The sequence below is a fragment of the Ovis canadensis genome, chromosome 11 (genome assembly GCF_042477335.2).
Source record: "Ovis canadensis isolate MfBH-ARS-UI-01 breed Bighorn chromosome 11, ARS-UI_OviCan_v2, whole genome shotgun sequence".
Classification (NCBI taxonomy): domain Eukaryota; kingdom Metazoa; phylum Chordata; class Mammalia; order Artiodactyla; family Bovidae; genus Ovis; species Ovis canadensis.
The window spans coordinates 35,693,934-35,713,307 of NC_091255.1; the positions used below are offsets into that span (position 1 = coordinate 35,693,934).

At 55.8% G+C, this 19,374-nt stretch overlaps 2 protein-coding genes across 4 annotated transcripts; one reads left to right on the top strand and one right to left on the bottom strand.

Annotated features, from left to right (window-relative positions):
- Positions 1 to 1,365: 1,365 nt before the first annotated feature.
- Positions 1,366 to 16,112, bottom strand: ZBTB4 (zinc finger and BTB domain containing 4). Of its 3 annotated transcripts, none has more exons than XM_069603354.1 (4): positions 15,975 to 16,112; positions 7,330 to 7,399; positions 5,826 to 6,889; positions 1,366 to 5,168 (listed from the first exon to the last, which is right to left on the bottom strand). In XM_069603354.1, the coding sequence occupies exons 3-4, from the start codon at positions 6,878 to 6,880 to the stop codon at positions 3,215 to 3,217; spliced, it is 3,009 nt and encodes a 1,002-aa protein (XP_069459455.1). In that variant the 5' UTR covers positions 6,881 to 6,889; positions 7,330 to 7,399; positions 15,975 to 16,112; the 3' UTR covers positions 1,366 to 3,214. The 3 variants fall into 3 exon arrangements, with proteins under 3 accessions (XP_069459455.1, XP_069459457.1, XP_069459456.1); XM_069603356.1 differs by lacking the exon at positions 15,975 to 16,112 and adding an exon at positions 15,385 to 15,488; XM_069603355.1 differs by lacking the exon at positions 15,975 to 16,112 and adding an exon at positions 8,084 to 8,108.
- A 104-nt stretch (positions 16,113 to 16,216) lies between these two features.
- Positions 16,217 to 19,173, top strand: SLC35G6 (solute carrier family 35 member G6). The gene is made up of 2 exons (XM_069542402.1): positions 16,217 to 17,200; positions 17,679 to 19,173. The coding sequence occupies exons 1-2, from the start codon at positions 17,198 to 17,200 to the stop codon at positions 18,690 to 18,692; spliced, it is 1,017 nt and encodes a 338-aa protein (XP_069398503.1). The 5' UTR covers positions 16,217 to 17,197; the 3' UTR covers positions 18,693 to 19,173.
- Positions 19,174 to 19,374: the final 201 nt, after the last annotated feature.

A 19,374-nucleotide genomic window follows, 5' to 3' on the forward strand; every position in this document is an offset into this window, starting at 1 on the left:
TCTTGATAATTTTTTAAGGTCTACAGTAACACCAGATCTGATTCCCCTGTTGGCAGCAACCTGCTAGAACTGATTTGTGGCTGCCCACTCTGGTCAAGGTATCTGTATCAGAATTCCTCAAAGCCCCCACCCACCTAGCCATTCCTTTACCTTGCTCATTCCTGAGTTACTCTAGACAAAATACAGGGGAAGGACAGGGGATGAGGAGTTGAAGCTCATGGGAGGCCAGGAGTGGAACAAGAAGTGTCACTTATGGCCGTCACACATTCTGTGCCTCAGTTTCCTTTCAGTTTGGAGAAAAGGCTGTACCTGGTTGGAGGCATGGCCCTTCCGGGGCATGAAGATCATGTGCCCAGCAGGCTGTGTGAACTGGACTGTGTTAATATTTCTGCCTGGAGGTCAGAGCAAAGTCAGTTTGAGCCTAGTGGCTGCAGCAATTACAGTGAAGTACCTAGGGTCAACAGGCGCTCACCCCTACTCGTTTGCTGGAAGTCCTAAAGAGGGAAAACAGGGCTAACCTTGTAGGGATCCCTGTGAGATGAGGTTAGCGTGTCCCTGTCCAGCCAGACCCACCAGCCACGCCAATAATTGCACCTGGCATCCCACTGCAGAGCACGATTCATTTGTCTTGTTGGTTTATTGGCCTAGAGAGTTGGACACACACACAAATGCGGAGATAAATATTGGTCAGTTTCTCTAAATCTGGGTCCTCACTACATATAGAGCTAGAGTCTGTAGAATTCTAAATCTTGCGTGCTGTGGCACAGAACCAGTGGCCTTCCCACTCCACCGTCACCCTTCTTCCCAGGGAACATGGGGAAAGAGGGCACAAACTGACAAGACTTGATAATTTTCAAAAGACGAAATTGCAAAATCCCAAATTTCCAACATCTGAAATTCACAATGTTCAAGTTCCCCAGCTCAGATACATGTATTTTAATCTCCATTTCAGCACAATCTCCTTTGTTGCCCAGAACCACCAAATTCTGGAAACTATTTTCCTAAATCAGATTAAAAAAAAAAAACAAAATAAATGTCTACAGTCTCAGTTCTCCCAAAATGTCCATGGTTTTAGAATTTTGACCTGTTGTGAAATTCAATTCCCTGGTCCATCCTCAACCCCTTCCATCTCCTGTGCCGTTCTGCCTCAGAGGAGTGCAGGTTAAGGATACAGGGGCACTGTCGTCGCACCCGCCCCCTGCCTCCAAGGCCTTCCTCAGTCTCTCCTGTGGTTCCGCTGTGTATATATATATATATTTATATATATAATTTGTGTGTAGATATATATATGTATTATTATGTACTTTTTTTTTTCGCAGTTTTTCTAAAGTGCCAGAAACAAGATTTGTGGGAATTTTTTAGTGATTTTTTTTTTTTTTTGCATTTTTCCCTGTTTTAATCTTTTCTCCCCCTTAAAAATTGGAACTCAGTACATTCAGTAGGAAACTCTTCACTCGGACTGCGGCCAAGACCAAGAAAAGTGCAAAGAGACGGAGGAGGAGTGAAGGAGCGACACTCCTCCATGGTTAACATTCAGGGAGCCTGTCGAAAACCTCCCTTTCCGTTTGCTGGGAGGGTGTGAGGAGGCAGGAGGCTGCTCCTGTCCCTCCCGCCAAACCACCTCCCTCCAAAAGCCATGATCTTGCCCTTTCAGCATCAGTTGAGAGGGCAGCCATCTTGGCCCCAAAAAACAGTAGCTGGGAAAAGGATTGCCATTTTGATGATGACAACTTTTCCCCTTTTTAAACTGCACTCCTCTAATTCCCATTTATCAAATTTGCTCCCCCAAACTGGCTCTCCCCTTCTGAGCTTTTTGTGTGTGTGTGGGGTGGCGGGGGGTAGGTGGGTGGATGGGAAGTGTTCATTCAATCACAGAGTGGGGAGGCCCAGTTATCAGAATTAGGAGCGAACATTTCTTCAACTCCACCACTGGAAGGAAACATAGGGACCCCTGACCAGGGTTAACTAGTGCAAATTAGGGATTAGGGACTTACAAGGTCCCTGTACCCCATCCCTAGGCTGGGATCTTTGGGTGTGGGAAACTGAGTCAAAGATGGGGTGTAAGGTGCTATTTTGGAGGGAAAGTTGGTGGGGATACCCCAAAGCCCACCAGGGGAGTAGGATGGTTCCCCAAAAACCATCTGGAGTAATTGGTGAGGGAAGTGATACTGGGGAAAAAGAGGGCTAAGGTAAGGATGGGAGGTCGTGTGCAAATCTCGGGCTTACCTACCCATCCAACCCCCATCATTTTTCTGGCTATTTGGTCTAGTCTGGGAGAAACCATCCGGGAAAAAAAAAAGGAGGAAGTAGGACCTCTCCCCCATCCTATATAGAACTCCTTCCTGGCCCCCAAATCTGGCTTAGCCCAGATGAGGCCATATGCAGAGGCAGGAAGAGGTACAATCCACTCACCTCTTTCGCCGTGGAAGAGTCTGGGGCTTACTAGATATGAGGGTCAAAGCAGGGCCGAGATTGGTGCTGCCTGGGCTGGGAAAGAACTCAGCCAAGGAACAGATAGGTAGCCCTCCCTCCCACCCCGCTCTTTGACCAGGATGGGAGAGCCATCTCCACAGTCTTGGAGTAGGAGGAGGAATATGGAAGATCCAAAGGCGTAGAAGCCAAAGAAGGCATGGCATCTTAACGTGAAGGGAACAGGGACACAGAAACCCACCCTTGGGAAGAATGGCATCTGAAGCCCACTCCCAGGTGGGTAAGTGTTGGGTATCACAATGGTCTGGTCCAGGCCCTGGGCCACAAAAGGATGGAATGTGCTAGGAAGCATCTGGGCAAGGGCTTAGAGAAAGCTTCAAGATGCAGGGTGGGGAACATTCGGGGAGAAAGATGGTTTCCCCCTAAGTTTAGGAATCAGAGGGCGGGTTAGACATTCAGAGCTGGTGGGGGCCGTGAGTAGAGATTCATGGAAGTATATTGCTCAGTTGCCCCAAGGGCTGGAGGAGGGATGAGCTGGCCCTGCCCCTCACGGAGGCCATTCCCTGGAGGAGAACTGAGAGGGGAACCACCGAAGACCCCTTCCCAGGTGGTGGGAAAACTACAATCTCACACAAAGCAGCCTGACCCCTGAGCTCCAGAGGCCCCCAGGTCCCTGCACAGGAGTGTGGAGGGGCTCCCAAGGGGCAGGGAGGCCGGGGAGCTGGTAGTGGCGGGGGTTCGGGGAGGGTGGCATCTGGTGAAAGGGGGGATCTGGGTCCAGAGCTCACCCCACATCTCCCTTCTGGGTTCTTTCAACCCCTGCCCTCTCCCCTTCTCCCTTGGGGGCAACCGGTGGAGGAAGAGTTGGGGGTGGTGGGGTTGGGGGGGTAGGGGCTGCTGCTTGAGGATTGACTGCGTAGCCAAAGACCCCTGGTAGGAAGGGAAGGGCCCCCCCACCCTTCTCATCAGGTAGGACCATGTTAAGAGCGACCGGGAGAGCGGCCAAATTGCTGAAGTTGTAAGGGTAGGCGGCGAGGAGCTGGGGACCATAGACGAGTGGGTAGGGCTCAGGGTAGAAGGTGACTTTGGCAGCCCCCATCGCCTCCATCCGCTCTCCCCCGCCAGCCCCGCCTGGCCCCTCACTCCCACCTTTTCCCCTGCCACTGCCTGATTCCCGGCCACTCCCAATCAGAGCCAGTGGAAATTCCTGCACAGGTGGGTATGCATAGGTGGCCCCTCCTGCCCCCACGGAGGGCTCCTCTCCTCCCGAGATGACAGGGTCCTGGAGCGAGGCAGGCTCAGAAGCTTCCTCGGCAGGAGCACTTCCGCCTCCACCACCTGCCTCCCCGCTGGAGGAGGAGACCTGCATCTCTTGGGGGGCCTCCTCCTTGATCTCCCCGGCTCTGGCACCAGTGCTGCCCTTGGAGTAGGCGATGACAGGCGTGGGGGTGCCCCCGGGTCGCTCGGCAGCATGCCTCTGCCCATGGCGGCTCAGGGCAGCGGCTGTCTTGCACACCTTGGCGCAGTGAGGGCAGGTGAGGCGGGTGGAGGGCTTCCGTCCAGACCGGGAGCTGTGGGGGCCCCCGCTGTGGGCCTCCTGGTGCTTGCGCAGCTTCCTCAGACTGGCGAATGTCTGGGCACAGTCCTCACAGCGGTGTCTCCTCTCGCTACGGGCACGCCCCGTGGGGCCCTCAGCTGCTGGAGTCTCCTCCCAGCTCCTCCGTTCCAGCTTCTGTCTCCAGCGAGGTGGCCGGCGGCTTCTGGGCATCCCGCTGCCCCCGCTGCTAGCCGGGGCCGCGGCTCCGGCCTTGCGCTTGGGCTTGTAGGAGTAGTAGGGCCTCCAGAGCTGGTCCTCGCCGCCAGCCTTGGACTCCCCCTGCTCCTCCTCCTCCTCGTCCTCGTCCTCCTCGTCCTCCTCCTCCTCCTCGCTCTCCTCCACCTCCTCGCCGCTTAGCTCCCCGGGACGCAGGTCTGTTTCTGAGATGCGGCGCTTGACAATCGCCTCCTCACCGATTCGCACAGTGATCTGACACAGTGGCGGTGGGGCCTGGGGCTGAGAGGGGCCCCGGCCAGGCCCTGCAGGGGGACCCGCGCCCCCGCCAATCCCGCCAGCTGGCTTGGCTGTGTACGTCAGAGTCCTCATGGCCCGCGGGTTCCGGCCCTTGGCCTCCTCCGTGGCTGTGGCGGGCCCTGCAGCTGTGGCTGGGCTGCCTGCTGTGGCTGGGCTGGTTGGTGTGGCTGCAGGTTCGGGGGGAGGAGGTGGGTACTCACGTTTTTTGGGGGGCCGTGGGGGAGCAGTGTAAGTGATGACTGAGGCGGCTTGGGCCCCCCCTGTGCTGGCCGGCCCACTCCCTGCTCCACCACTGCTGCTGCCCCCATGTACAATGACTGAGGGAGCCGGGTGGGCAAAAGTGATGACAGATGGTGGGGGGCCAGGCTCTGGGGCAGGTGGGGGTCCAGGTGGCGAGCTGGCCGGCATCACCACAGGGGCCGGTGTGTTGAGGCTTGGAGACAGGGGGGCCTCGGGGGCTCCCTGGCTGTAGGTCTTGTAGGGCCGCTTGGCTGCTCGCATGGGGAGCAGGCGGTACAGCTTGAGGGTATTGAGCTTGGGCTTATAGCCTCCATTGGGCGTCTTCTCACTGGCCAGGAGGCTCGGGCTAATGCCGTGGAAGGCTCGCTGGTGGGTCTTCAGGTTATAGTAAGTGACAAAAGTCTCCCAGCAGAAGATGCACTGGTACCTGGGCCAGGGACAGAGCCAGTTGAGTCAGGGGCCCTGAGGCTAGGGCCTTAACTTTCCATTTTCTCTCCTGTCTCCGCTCAGACCTTGACCTGCCCCAGCCATCTGCTCACCCTTCTCTCATGCTGCTTGTCTCACCAGCCTCAGAAGGGACACCAGTCCTAGTTCAGTGTCCCCCACTGGCTGTGCAACGCCAGGCCTCAGCTGTTCCATCTGTGAATTGGGAATAATCACATACCTTGCCTAACTCCCAAAGCCGCCTTCTGAAGCTCACCCGACAGATGGGGAAGTATCTTATCAACAAGGATACATTAGAACAGTAGATGAACATGCCTGTGCTTCCTATTGTCCTGCCCCATGAGGCAACTTTCTGTTTCCTCCTTGGCCTTTTCCACATCACCAAGCCAGGACGTGACACCTGGCGGTGCTAAGAAATAAACATCAGTGGAAGGAAACGGGGCTGGAGGGAGGCAGAAGGGTGAATGACAGAAAGCACACGAGCAGGGGCCAGTGGGTGAGCAGGCATCTGAGAATGGCTTTCTGGGCCCCATGCTCTGCCCATTCCCTCCCTTGTCCATTTGGTCCCTAAGTGGACTAGGTCCCATGTGACCTCTCCACCCCCATCCACCCCGAGTCCCTGGCTGTCCAGAGCACTCACCTGCGCTCCCCGGTGTGCCACACCTCGTGTTTGGTTCGGTACTCAGCCAGTGCGAACACCTTCTCGCAGTAGCGGCAGGGGTACTTCCTCCGCCATGAGTGTACATTGCTGTGCCGCTTTAGGCTGGACAGGGTCACGTAGGAACGCTCACAGGCCGCGCACACATAGAGCACGTGGCCACCCACCACCTTCACCACGTGCTCAGGACCACCTCGGAAGCCTACCGCTGGGGGCAGGGCCGAGGCGTCCACTCCTGCAGGGCCACTGGGGACAGAACCCCTGGCTCCCAGCCCAGCGGACCCCCGAGTGCTGGCTTCCCTCCGGCACTGGGCCTCATGGGTCTGTAGCCGCTTGGGATGGATGAAGCTTTTCCCACATCGGGGGCAGGGGAGGGGCCGCCGGGACAAGGCAGGCTGTGAGTCAGGGCCCTGGGCCTCAGCCCTGTCCCCCTCCCACTCCCCAGCTGGCCTAGGCCCAGGCCCAAAGCTGTCCTCCTCAGGCTGTGAGGTGGCCACGGGAGCTGGAGCGGGAGGCACCCAGGCATCACCCCCCTCCCCCAGGCCCTGCAGCCGGGAGATGCCCAGACGCCGTCCCAGAGCACCAATCTCTGCCACAGCTGCCCCGTCCCCTCCACCACCAGGCAATGCCAGCCGGGCACTGTAGATGAAATTGAGGACATCAGAGAAGGCAGCTGCTGGGACCCCTGGCAGCTCCAGGACCCGAGGTGGGGATGATGCTGAAGGTGAGGCTGGAGAGGGAGAGGAGGAGGAAGAGGAGGAGGAGGAAGAGGAGGAGGAGGAGGAGGCCGCTGTGGTGGTGGTGGGGTTGGGGGCTGAGCCCCCAGTGATGGGTGGGAGGGGCAGTGGAGCTGAAGCCAGCAGTGCCTCTCTGAAGAAGGGACTAGAAGCAGCCAGGACGCTGCGGTGAGCTGGGAACTTGGTATCTCCGGCTATGAGGGTGACGTCACAGAAGAGGCCACGAAGCCGCTGTTCATTGAGCTGGCGCAGAACGGCGGGTGCATGGGACGGGTCTGTCACCTCTGCTGGGGGTGGCATGGCGCCAGCCTAGATGGAGAAGAGGTCAGGGAAGGATCTCAGAGGCTGGGCGGAGGGCTGGGGGCTTTCAAGTCAGAGGCGAGCTGGGCAGGGGTTGGAGGCTGTTGGCCAGAGGCTGGTGGAAGGCTGACTGACTTCTGATCATGGAAGTGAGGGGTTAACCTTAGCTACCCCACATCTGGCCAACGTCCAACACCCCTCTGTCAGACATCTGGGGCTGAAAGAGGCCAGGGATTCCTCAGGTCTTGATGAAGGTCAAGGGTCAAGACTTCCAAGTTACAGACTAACCGGGGGGAGCAATGGACACCTCTCTCCCACTGGGAGGGGGAGGGAGCCCCCACAGCTGATGGCCATTTCTCAGGCCTCCTCAGCCTGGAGGATATGGCTGCTTTGCTCGCCTGCAGCCTCAGGCCCAGTCTCCCTCCCAGCAGACCTCTCACCCGTCTCACCTGAGAGCACAGCCAACATGGAGTGGAGCGGAGGTGGCTCAGCAAGTCCCTTCTGCCGTGCTTCTTCCCTCTGTGGAGAAACCGAAACTGCGTCCTCGGGAAGGGAACTGGGCGGGAGGCCGACCCAGGAGGTGGGGAGTGGTGCCGCATGGAGGGTCAGAGAGCCTGGGCAGCTCTAGAGACCCTGACCCTCCTGGGAACCAATCGGGTTACTTGCTCAGTGGCCTCTAATCAGACCTAGGATGCCACAGATTATTGCAAAGCCTGTACTGCTGGCCCCCAGAAGTACAGGAATAAGATAATTTGCATATTCCCAATTTGCCTCAAAAAAATGCAGCGACATCGGTTCAATCCTGTAGGCCCAGGGAACCCTGCTGGATCAGTCTCAAGTCCCTTGAGCCCAATCTTTGGGACTCAAAGGAAATCAAAGATTTGCATGTTGTCTCTCATTATAACAGTCTTATTTACATATCAAAATAGATTTGTTTGACCTTTTTCATTGGACCAAGCTGCTAGATATTCAAATTAGCAGAGGACTTCGTCACATAAATCTTAGAGAAGGTTTCTAGGTGCCGGGGACCACGGAAGACCACCGTCTCGCACACACGTGCCAGCTTGCTCCAGTCTCTGGGAAGGCCACCAGACTGGAAGTGAGGAAGCTTGGGTCCCCCTCCTTACTCTGAGAGGTGGTGGATTTGGGCCTTTGGCTTAAAAAAAAGTGAGGGTGGGGCAGGGAACACAACCCCTACCTCACCTCTTGCTGGGAGGCTCATCCAAAAGGAATAGCAGGTAACCCAAATGTGAGCCATGGCAGTCACTGCCCGCAAGGCAACTCACACCTTCAGCTTTGGGGGCTCAATTTTCAGTTGAAGATCTCAGTTCCAGAGCCATAGAGTAACTTAGCCAAAGACACACAGAGCTGGTCCTAACAGGTGGGGCCTATTCACAGAGCCAGGCCTGCTGACCTGAGAGCAGAGCTCTCAGCTCCTCTTGTCTACCCTCCACAAAGTCTGGGGGCCCTCCCCTTCCACACGCCCGGGGTCACACATGACCTCTGAGGTGTCCTGTGTCAGGAGTTCCTCATTCAATTCCCACCCCACCCCCCCAAAATGCTCTCTTCCTATTTATTACTCATACTGTCTGGACTAAGAGGCCTTTTCTCTTCAGCCAAAAGGCAGCCCTCAGTCCTCTCCCGGAGGAGGTAAACAGGGATGAGAATCAAAGTTTCTCACAGCCCTGAGTGCCAGGCACACACCTAGGTCAAGTGCTACCCCATCAGTTGATGGACTGCAGGTGGGTCAGGAATCCAGGGGAAGGATTCCTGGGCTGGTGTTCACATCTGTTTGCAAAATGGGGAAAGAGAACAAGGTCTCCTCCTCCCTTCTGTGACAACCACCAGCCAACAGGGACCCCCAAGAGTCGGTGCTTCACTGGCATTACCTCATTTGCTCTTCATCATGACTCTAAAATGTAGCAGTTAGCTTCACTTTAAGTGACAGGCAGGGATTTCCCTGGTGGGGCAGTGGATGAGAATCCGCCTGCCAACGCAGGGGACACAAGTTCGATCTCTGGTTTGGGAAGACCTCACATGCCAAGGAGCAATTAAGCCCAAACACCCTAGAGCCCGTGCTCTACAAGAGAAGCCACCGCAATGAGAAGCCTATGCACCGCAAGGAAGAGTAGCCCCCGCTTGCCGCAACTAGAGATATACGAGATCAGTTAGTCGCAGGGCTGGGATCTGTTCGGCTCCAACGCTTTCATTCTTGATTATACTACATCAGGATGAAAGAGATGTTTACGGCTGTGATACTGTGATATAAGAAATTAAGCTGACCCTTGAACAACTGCGTAGATCCACTTCTATGTGGATTTTTTTCCAGTAGTAAATACTACAGTATTCCAAGATCTGCGGTTGGTTGAATCTGAGCACGCAGAAGAACCCTGGATACGGACTGTAAGGCTATACTTAGATTTCCCACTGGGTAGAGTGTCCATGCCCCTAACCCCTACATTGTTAACGGTCAGGTATAATATATTTGGTTCTGGTCTCCATTCTTTTTAAAAAATATATATTTGGCTTTGCTGGGTCTTAGTTGCGGCATTTGGAATCTTTTAGGTGCAGCTTGTGGGATCTAGTTCCCTGACCAGGGATCAAACCTGGGTCTCCTGCATTGAGAGTGTGAAATCTTAGTCACTGGACCGCCAGGAAGTCCCCTTTGTTCCCATTCTTGACACAGGGCTCCTAAAACTCTTGTAATTTCCCAAGTGATAGAAGCGCTGTTGTTTAGTTGCTCAGTGGTGCCTGACTCTTTTGTGACCCTGCGAACTGTAGCCCGCCAGGCTCCTCTGTTCATGGGATTTTCCAGGCAAGGATACTAGGCTGCCATTTCCTTCTCCAGATAGGGGTGTTGCTGCTGCTGCTGCTGCTAAGTCGCTTCAGTCGTGTCCGCAGGCATCTTATTCTAACATTTGACCCCAGTTCCTAACATCAAGCTCCTAAACTAAACCCCTTGGAATTTCCTGGGTGACAGAAATGTCTCTTGTTCTAAAGAGGTGACTCTCCATGTAGTCCTGGATGGGGGCTGGTCACCGGAAAGGCCAAGCCATGATGAGAAGTTTGGAACTTTCAGCCCCAGCCCCCATTGCCTCTGGGGACAGGAGAGGGCCTGGAGACTGAGTTAATAATTGATCATGCCTATGTGATGAGGCCTCCATAAAAATCCCTAAACTATGGGGTTCAGAGAGCTTCCAGTTCCTAAACACATCTCCATGGTGAGAGGGTGGCACAGCCCAGCTTTGTGGAGACAGAAGCTCCTGCACTCAGGACCCTTCCAGACCTCTTCATCTGGCTATTATCATATCCTTTATTATATGATAAACTAATAAACACAAGTATTTCCCTCAGTTCTATAAGCCATCCTAGCAAATTATCAAATCTGAGGAGGCGGGTTGTGAGAAAGCCTGATTCTTGCTGGTCAGTCAGAAGTACAGGAGGTTTGGGGAATTCCCTGGTGGTCCAGTGGTTAGGACTCTGAGCTTCCACTGCAGCGGACATGGGTTCAATCCCTGGTCTGGAAACTAAGATCCCACACTCAGCGTGGTGTGGCCAAAAAAAGTTAATAAAAATTTTAAAAAGCTGTAAAAAAAAAAAAGTACAGGAGGTCTGGGCTTGCAAACTGGTATCTGAAGTGGGGGCAGTCTTGTGGGAATGAGCCCTTAACCTGTGGAATCTGATGCTATCTCCAGGCAGATAATATCAGAATTGAATTGAATTGTAGGACACACAGCTAGTGTCAGAGAATTGGCCAGTGTGGGGGAAGAAACTCCACGTCTGGTGTCAGAAGTGTTGTGAGTAGAGTGTATAGGATAACAGTTCTGTTTTTCTTGAAACAGAACCCACTAGGGCTCCCCATCAGCCCATCTAGGATCTTTGTGAAAATTAGAGGAAGGGGAAAAACTAGAGGAAAGGCCTCTTCAAGGTAGCAGCTCTGCACAGATGAGCAAATAAAAGGTTTGATTCTAGCCGCTACTCACCCTTTGGCCAGCCCTGCCCACTCGCACAACCATATGGGCTTGGTACCTACCAAGGCGTGGCTGTGTGCTGGACTGTCAAGATATATGGACAAGGCCTATCCAAGCATTTTCAGAACCACAGAGGTCCAAGGCTGTTTTGGCCCTTGGAGATCACCTAGAACCATCAGCGTCATGATACTTGGAGCTGCTGTTGAGATAAACATTGTGTCAAATCTGGCACTAAGCATTTTATCTGCATCATCTCATTTCAGCACTCAAAAGGACCACAGGGAGGCAGGGGCTAGTGTCAACCCCACTGTACAGATGAGGAAACGGAGGCTTTAAATACTCTAGACGCCACACTTGCAGGCAGAGAGAATATAGTGGTGGGGTGACTTGTCCCTGGTCTCTCTACTAACCAAACGGGGTCTGGATCTGGCTCTCCTGAGCTCAACTGCCCCACCACTGGCCGCTGCCCTGCTGGGGTTATACAAGGTGGAGCAGACACTGGTTATGAGACCCTGGGCAAATTACTTCACCTCTCGATATGTCGGTTTCCTTGTCTACGAGCTGGGGATAATGAAGTGCACCCATTACGTAGGGCTGTAGAGAATAAACAAGCTGATGACCGGCTGTACCTAGAAGAGTGCTGGGCACACAGCAGATGCTCAGGAAGTACTAGCTCTTATTATCATCTTGGAACTCAGTCCCGGAAAATGGTGGGGGGAAGTGGTGAAGAAAAGGGGCAGAAATCAGGCTTCATGGTAGGTCTGATGGCTCTGTGGTTTTAGTTTTTTTATTTGTTTTTACCGTTTCTCTACTCTTAACTGGCTGTGTGATCTTAAGAGGTGTGACTGAGGTGGGGATGTGAGCACCACCACGAGATACCCTCCACCTCCGGCTGTTCCCTGTGCCTGGAACATTCTCTCCTCAGGCAGCCTCACGCCTTGCTATCCCACCTCCTTTCAGCTTTGACTCAAAAAAGTCACCTTCCCCCAAGGCCCTCCCTGGCTGCCTTGGACCTCCCCAAGCTTCCTATCCCCCTCCCTACTTTATTTTCCTCCTTGGCATTTACTAAGACTACTGCTCTTTCATCTCTAGAAGGCAAGCTCCAAGGGACGGATGGATTTTTGTCTGCTTTGTCCACTGCTCCATCCAGTACCTAGAACAGTGCCTGATACATGGTAGGAGGATTCAAAACATTTTGGGTAAATGAATGAACCTGCTTTCTTAAAGCCTACCTGGACTGTGTCCACCTTTAGGAAGGAAACCATCCTCAGGCCAGGACTGAGCTGGCCAGGAGCTGGGGGTGGCGAGTGTAACTTGATCGCTTCGGGGGCACTCGTGCTTTGCCTAATACACCTCCAAGGCTTTATTTTTTATTTATCTATGTTTTTACTCCCAGGGCTTTACATGCATTGCCTCATTTAATGGTTTCCTCAGCCACTCCAAGTTGGCATTTACATTATCCCAGTTTTACAAGTGAGGAAACTGAGGCTCATAGAGGGATTTACCTTGCTCAAGGTCACACAGCTTGTGAACAGCAGGGTCAGAATTGGCTCATGTGAACCCAGATGCTGGGTCCTCCCCTCTGTCACACCATCAGGTCCTGCCTTAAGGGGGCTGGGGCCAGCTAGCAGGCTGCCAGAACCATCACTCACACACACACACACACACACACACACACACACAGGAGCTCATGTGCTAAAGGCTAACTGTGTCAAGTCTGACTCCTCCCTTGACCTTGCTCCCCACGTCTAGCCGTCACCGAGTCTGGTCAGATCCGTGGCCTAGCCTGGGAATGGCTCTGGAAGCTTTCCCTCTACCCTACCTCTGCCCCCCAAACTAGCTCAAGGCCTTGTTAACAGTCTCATGGTTCAAGGCCAGGGCTTGCAGCTAGTCCCCTGCTTCCAGTCTTAGCATCTCCCATCCAGGCTTCCTCTCACTGAGAATCAACAGCCCCGAAGCAGCTCAGGCATTGTCACTCCTGGGCTCTGAACCCCTCTCTAGCCTCCACTCCAGAATAAAGCTCAAATTCACCAGCTGGGTATTCAAGTGTCCAGTCCCCATCTTCCTCTCTCCTCTTGCCTGGAGTGAATCTCCCCTCCAGCTTCTGGTGTGCCCTCCAGCCTCAGCACTCCCACACCTCCAGGCCTCTGCCTGTGCTGGTTCTCCTGCCAGAAATAAAAACTTTGCCCAGCCTCTTCTCCAAATACCTCCAAACTGTTGAAATTGACCTCAAATGCCACCTCTGTCTTGGTCCTCCCTGACCCTCAGAACAAGGACAATCTCTCCTTCACCTACTTCATCAACATTTTGTGCCCCTGTGGCCAGCACCCAGCAGCGAACGCTAAGTTCTCCCTCCCAGGCAGGGACTCCCTGAATCACTGTTGAAACATACCAGTCTTCTGAAATGAATTACTGCAGGTGTTAAGTTCTGCAGAAATTGGGCAGAAGTGTGTGTATGTATGTGGAGGGGGATGCACGGAGAAGCCCACCACAAGCTTCAGAAGGGCAGCAGGGGACGGCATATAAGAGCCCAGGATCTGGAGTCAGATTGCCTGGGTTCAAATCCAGCTTTACCTTTTACTAGCTAAATGGCTTTGGGCATATGAATTCTTTGGACCTCGGCTGTCTCATCTGAGAAAGGGAAATAATTAGAACTCCCACTTTCATCCAGCATTGGGAAGACTAAATGAGTGATCATACGTAAAAGCATTAAGAACAGTGCCTAGTACACAGTAAGTGTTCAATAGGTGTTTCCTGCTGTCATTATTAACCAAGCCCCAAGAAGGGGCTCAGTGCTGGCACAGGGCTGACAGTGGCTGGCACGGGCATAGTCCCCAAACTGTAGCTACTTTCCAGGTATGCTTCCCATGTGCTACGTACCTACAGCCCTGTTAGAAGACGGACAGGGAAGGTGATTAGCCCCATTTTATAGATGAGGAACTGAGGGTCACTTAGGGAAAGTGCTGGCGAGGAAGTGGTAGGGCCTGAACTCCTCGATTCTCATCTAGGCCTCCTTCCCCTCCACCAGGCCATGGTGCACCTGTTGTGCAGGCCTGACACAGCAGCCAGCACGCCCCCGGGCAGGGGGCCTAGCCATAGCATCCACCCAGCCCCCACGCACATACCCCCTCCTAGCCAGGCCAGGCACAGACCACAGGGTGTGCACCCTTGGAACACACAGACACACATATACACACACCCCTACAGAAGGGCCAGGGCCCCAAAGGTGAGGAAAACCTGTTCTGAGGAATCTGCCTAGCGAGCAAATTCCGTTTCCAGACCCTTCCACAGTCGCAGGAGTGGCCTAGTCTGCGTCACAGAAGAGATGGAAAAGCAGAGATACCAGCAAGGGGGACAGAGAGAGGGTGAAGCAGGAGGAGGAGACTGAAAACTTCGTATTTCTTTTTTCCATTTCAGTGACAAGAGTCACACCCGGCCTTTACGTAAACATGGCCAAGGAGCCACTTTGTCCAAGCTGAGTTTCCTTGCAGCCGCCAGGCCTCTCCTCCTGGTGACCCTGACACGCTGGGCGGGCCGGCAAGGGGCAAGCAAGCAGACCCTGCACGGACTAGCCAGGCCACCCGACAACACCCAGGCCTCCCGCCTGCTGCCCTTGCTCTGCCCCATATTTATCTCCCCGCCTTCTTCATAACACATACCCAGAGCGGCCCCACACAGCCACTTCAACACGCAGGAGCAGGCACGCACACACAGCTCGCAGTTGATCTCCGGAGTCTGAGGCCCACATTGCCCTTGTCACGCCACCTCCCTCCCTACAAGTGTTTTCTGACCAGCTTGCCTCCCGGCCCGAAAGGCTCCCACAAACAACGTCACAAAAGAATCCCGTAGGGAATGTTGCAAACACACAACCTTCCCCTCGCTCAGCTGCCCATGATCCCATAAACACAACCTGCACATTCCACCCAGAACCCCAGGCACCAGTACCAGCTGCCCCACAGGTACCTGAGACACACCAGGGGTTCTCACTTCCCACGGGGCCTGCAGGACCCGAGTTCTAGATATGCACCCCCACTTCCATGCCACCCAGTCGTCACACGGACCCACAAACCCATCCAGTAGGCCATCTTCGCCAAGACTGGACCACACCTCAGCAGGGCCGCAGAAACCGGACCAGACCCAACACCTTCTGACTCAAGGGTACACAACTGCCCCCTCCAACTGAGCACACACACCCAGCACTTGGGTGCCCTCCACAGCACTTACCCGTCACCAGCTCTGCAGAAAACAACAGTTCACAAATAGTTCATGTGTGCAGGACCAGACACATATGTGCAAGAAAACACACCCCAGTATGAAACATACATAAAACCCCACACCTAACAAACTCCGCAGGTATTGTGCGCAGCTTCAAATGCGGACCTGTCACCCAGAGCCACAGGGCCACATCTTGTCATTCTGCCTCACAACACTTGGATACCCTTCCATCTGGCTTTGTGTCCCCATGGCCTGGTAGGGCCCTGCTGGACCCCTGGCTACCAGACCAGCAAACAGTGGTGATTAGGAGAGGTTTACCTTGCCCCACAACACAGCAGGAGACACACAAGCTCCAGGACTCGCAGCCACAACCCTGCCCCGACGGCGCAGCGGCTCTGGGGCCCCTGTTCGCCCTGCGCACCCCGCACACCCCAACTCTGGGGCGCTCGGCGGCCCACCCCTCCCCCCTTCTGCCTGGCTCCTACGCCATCGCCCTCCCAGCAGCTTGCAGCGCCGGCCCGGGCTCACACCAGCCCCACCCCACCCCCAACCTGCCCCACGGGGGGAGGGGGACACCGGGCTGCAGAATTAACCCTTCAAGTGAGGAGTGAGCGCGGCCCTTTCCAAGGCCCCAGGCGATCGCACCCGCCTCCCCCCCGCACCCCCACCCCGACCGCCGCCGAGTCGGACGCCGTACCCGGGCCCCCTTAGTCGCCCCCCAGCGCCCTGCGCGCCTGGAGGCGGGGCCAGACTCAGCCCCCGACCCCTGAGCCCCCAGGTCAACCCCAAAGGGGAGCGGTCGCGGCTCGGGGCGCGGCCCGGGCCCCCGCGGCACCGGGCAGCGGGGAGGGGGCCCGGCTGTTGGCTCCGGTCCGCCCTGGCCCTGCCCGGTTCGCCCTGGGGCCCACCTGACTGCGATGGCGCCGTGTCCGCCAGGCCCGGCTCATCACCGTGGCCGCCCCCGGCCGCTCCGGTTTCGCCCGCCTCCAGCTCCGGCTCCGGCTCCGGCCCCGGCCCCCCCCAGCGCCCGGCCCCGGCCCGTCCCCGCCGCCGCCGCCGCCGCCGCTGACATCATCGGCTCCCCCCGCCCCGGTCCTACCCCCACCCCCACCCCCGGAAACAGTACCCCCCCAGCGCCGCCGCCGCTGCCGCTGAGAGGAGGCCGGCGCAGCGCAGCCGGCACAGACACCAGGCTCCTGGCTCGGGCTTGTGGCGCCAGCGCGCCCGACGGCCTGCGCCCGGACCGATCCTGGGAAGGGACCGAGGCCACGCAAGGCCGCCGGACTAGTGGGCACCAAACCGGGCTGCGGGCCTGACTATACTCTGTGAGAAGGGGCTTACCCTCCCCTCCCGCCCCCCTGCAGCGCTTCACTCCGTAGTGCACACAGCCTAGAACATGCACACCCTCTCCGCGGGCACACAACGTGGCAGGCTCACAATCAGGCCCAGTGGGACCCGCAGACCCAGCTCAACATACTCGCAGGGGCAGCCCTGGAAAAACACCCACACCCACGCCCTCTCCAGAAATGCACAGGGACCCCCGCCAGACCTACAGAACAGGTACAGCTAAATGACTACCAGTGCAGACGAACACACCCGCTTGCTATTTTGTTCCCAGGGACTGAAACACCACATCCATGTACTCTGCGTAAATGCAGGGGCCTTGGTGTGGACCTCCCGGGGACAGCACCAACAACACCAGGTGGAAGCACACAGAGAAGAAACACATTCCTCAAACTCCAGAGGGACTGTCCCGAAGACTCCTCCCTGCTGTTCAAAAATTCAAAACTCAGGAGATGCAGGAGCTGGCCCTCAGAGGTGCTGTCCATAAAAGCTTTCTGAAACAGGGCAAGACAAATAAATTAACTAAAAACCAAAGACGTCTCATCACAGACATGGTTGAAAAGAGGAAAAAAGGAACCAGACAGACTTTAGAGTCACAGAGAAATAAAGCAGAATTGGAAACAAGAAAATTGGCCCACTTCCACCTGAGGGAGGTTCCAGGGAAGAACCTCCACCCCCACCTCAGGAGGGTTCCAGGGAAGAACCCCTCCAACCAGGTCACAATGGCTGGAGCTCTGAAGGGCCCAGGGTCCCTGAGTCAGGAGGAGAGGAGGAAGTCCAAGGAAAGATGGTGAGTGTGGGGGGCAGGGGAGCAGGGACCCCCTTCCCTGTAGCTCCTGGCTGCTTCCTTTCCCCCCCTTCCCTGAGACTGCCCAGCTTTCCTAGACACCCACAAGTGAAATTCATCATGGTGTTCCTAGATGTCCCTGGAACCTGTGACATCACACAGACACACAGCACCTGAGGCCGCCTCCCCTTCCTCAAATCGACAGAGCATCCCTAGGTCCTTTTTTTCTCCTCCCAGGAACAACTTACCCTGAGATACTCCAGGACTGCTCACTCCCCGCTTCCTACTTTAGCAACTCAAGGCCCACACTATACCACCTCATCCATCTTTTAGGCCCTGACTAGCTCCCAAGAGTTCCTCAGAAAGACAGCCTGCCCCTCTACTGTCCCACAGGGTCCCAGAGCTCAGCCTAGCATGTGCTCTGCCCCATGTCCCCTGGGCTATGGCTGCCCTAATGCCCGAGCTCCTTTCTCCCTAACAGGCTGGCAGTCACCCCTACTTCAACCTGCCTGACTTCACGCAGCCATCACCGCCCTCCACTCCGCCCAGTCTCTCATCGCACCAGCGCTGCCGGCCCTCCGATGCCACCAAGGGCCTGCTCGTGGCCCTGCTGGGTGGGGGCCTACCTGCTGGCTTCGTGGGCCCCTTCTCCCGTATGGCTTACCAGGCTTCCCACTTTCCCTCGCTGGAGCTGCTCATCTGTCGATGCCTCTTCCACCTCCCCATTGCCCTGCTACTTAAACTTCGTGGTGACCCCCTCTTAGGACCTCCCGATGTCCGGGGCCGGGCCTGCCTCCACGCCCTGCTCAACGTCCTCAGCATCGGATGTGCCTACAGTGCAGTTCAGGTGGTGCCCGCCGGCAACGCTGCCACCGTCCGCAAAGGTTCTTCCACAGTCTGCTCTGCTCTCCTCGCCCTCTGCCTTGAGAGCCAGCGTCTCAGCGGCTATGACTGGTGTGGCTTGTTGGGCAGCACTCTGGGACTCATCATTATTGTGGGACCTGGACTAGGGACCCTGCAGGAGGGGACCACGGGCCTCTACACTGCCCTAGGCTATGTGCTTGCTTTCCTTGGTGGCCTGGCACTGTCACTGGGGCTCCTGGTGTATCGCTCCCTGGACTTTCCCTCCTGCCTACCAACAGTGGCCTTCCTGTTTGGTTTGGTGGGGCTGGTGGGCTCTGTGCCAGGCCTCTTTATGCTGCAGACCCCTGTGCTGCCCAAGGATCCTCTGAGTTGGAGCTGTGTGGGGGCAGTGGGGATCCTTGCCCTGGTCTCCTTTGTGTGTGTGAGTTATGCGGTCACTAAGGCCCACCCCGCCCTGGTGTGTGCCGTCCTGCACTCTGAGGTGGTGGTGGCCTTGATGCTGCAATACTATGTGCTCTATGAGACCGTGGCACCTTCTGACATCATGGGGGCAGGGGTCGTTTTGGGCAGCATTGCCATTATCACTGCCCAGAACCTCAGCTGTGAGAGGGAAGGGCAGGTGGAGGAGTGAGATCCAACTTGAGAGCCTGGGGGTGGGGTGGGGGGCTGGGTAAAAAGAAGGAAAAACTGGAATACAAACATGGGAGAACAAGTGACTAGGAAAGAACTGCTGTAGGAGAGGGACACCCCTTCGAGTCAAGGATGACTTGGGGACTTGGTGGAGAGGGACTGCTGAGAAGTCTTGGAATAAGCCTGGAGACCAACGTATTTGGAGTCTAGGCTGGGGCTTGAAGGGAGGTCTGAGGAGCAGGCCCAAGGAAGGGGCTGAGGCAGGCAGGCCATGAACCGCGGAGAGGATTTTTCCCTGGGCAGCAGAGAGGAGCTTTGGGGCTGGAGTGCTTGGGGCTTTCAGGCAAACGGAGCAAGCAGCTGCGCTGGGGGAAGGGAGAGTGCTTTTCTTTCCCTGAGCGATAGTTTCCCTTTCTCGTGGTTATGCCTCCCCACCTTGGGGTGGTGACGTGATATTGACATCAAACAAGGATCACTCTGAATGTGGCTGTGCAGTTGGTGTCATCTCTGCTTTGGAAGGACAGTGGAAGTCCTTCTCCCCCCTTTTCCCCGGCTTGGAGAATCCCCTGGGATCCCCGCACCCTCCGCCCCATCTTATTTTTGAAATATTCTAGAAGGGGGAGGATTTCCTAATGTTCAGATGCCTTGACCCCTAGTGCCTCAGGACTTCTGTGTCCCGCCCA

Coding starts and splice junctions, on each gene's coding strand:
- ZBTB4 (XM_069603354.1), bottom strand. CDS start 6,880: ATGCCACCCCCAGCAGAGGTGACAGACCCGTCCCATGCACCCGCCGTT. Junction 5,169..5,825: donor TGGCACACCGGGGAGCGCAG/GTGAGTGCTCTG, acceptor TCCCTGGCCCAG/GTACCAGTGCATCTTCTGCT.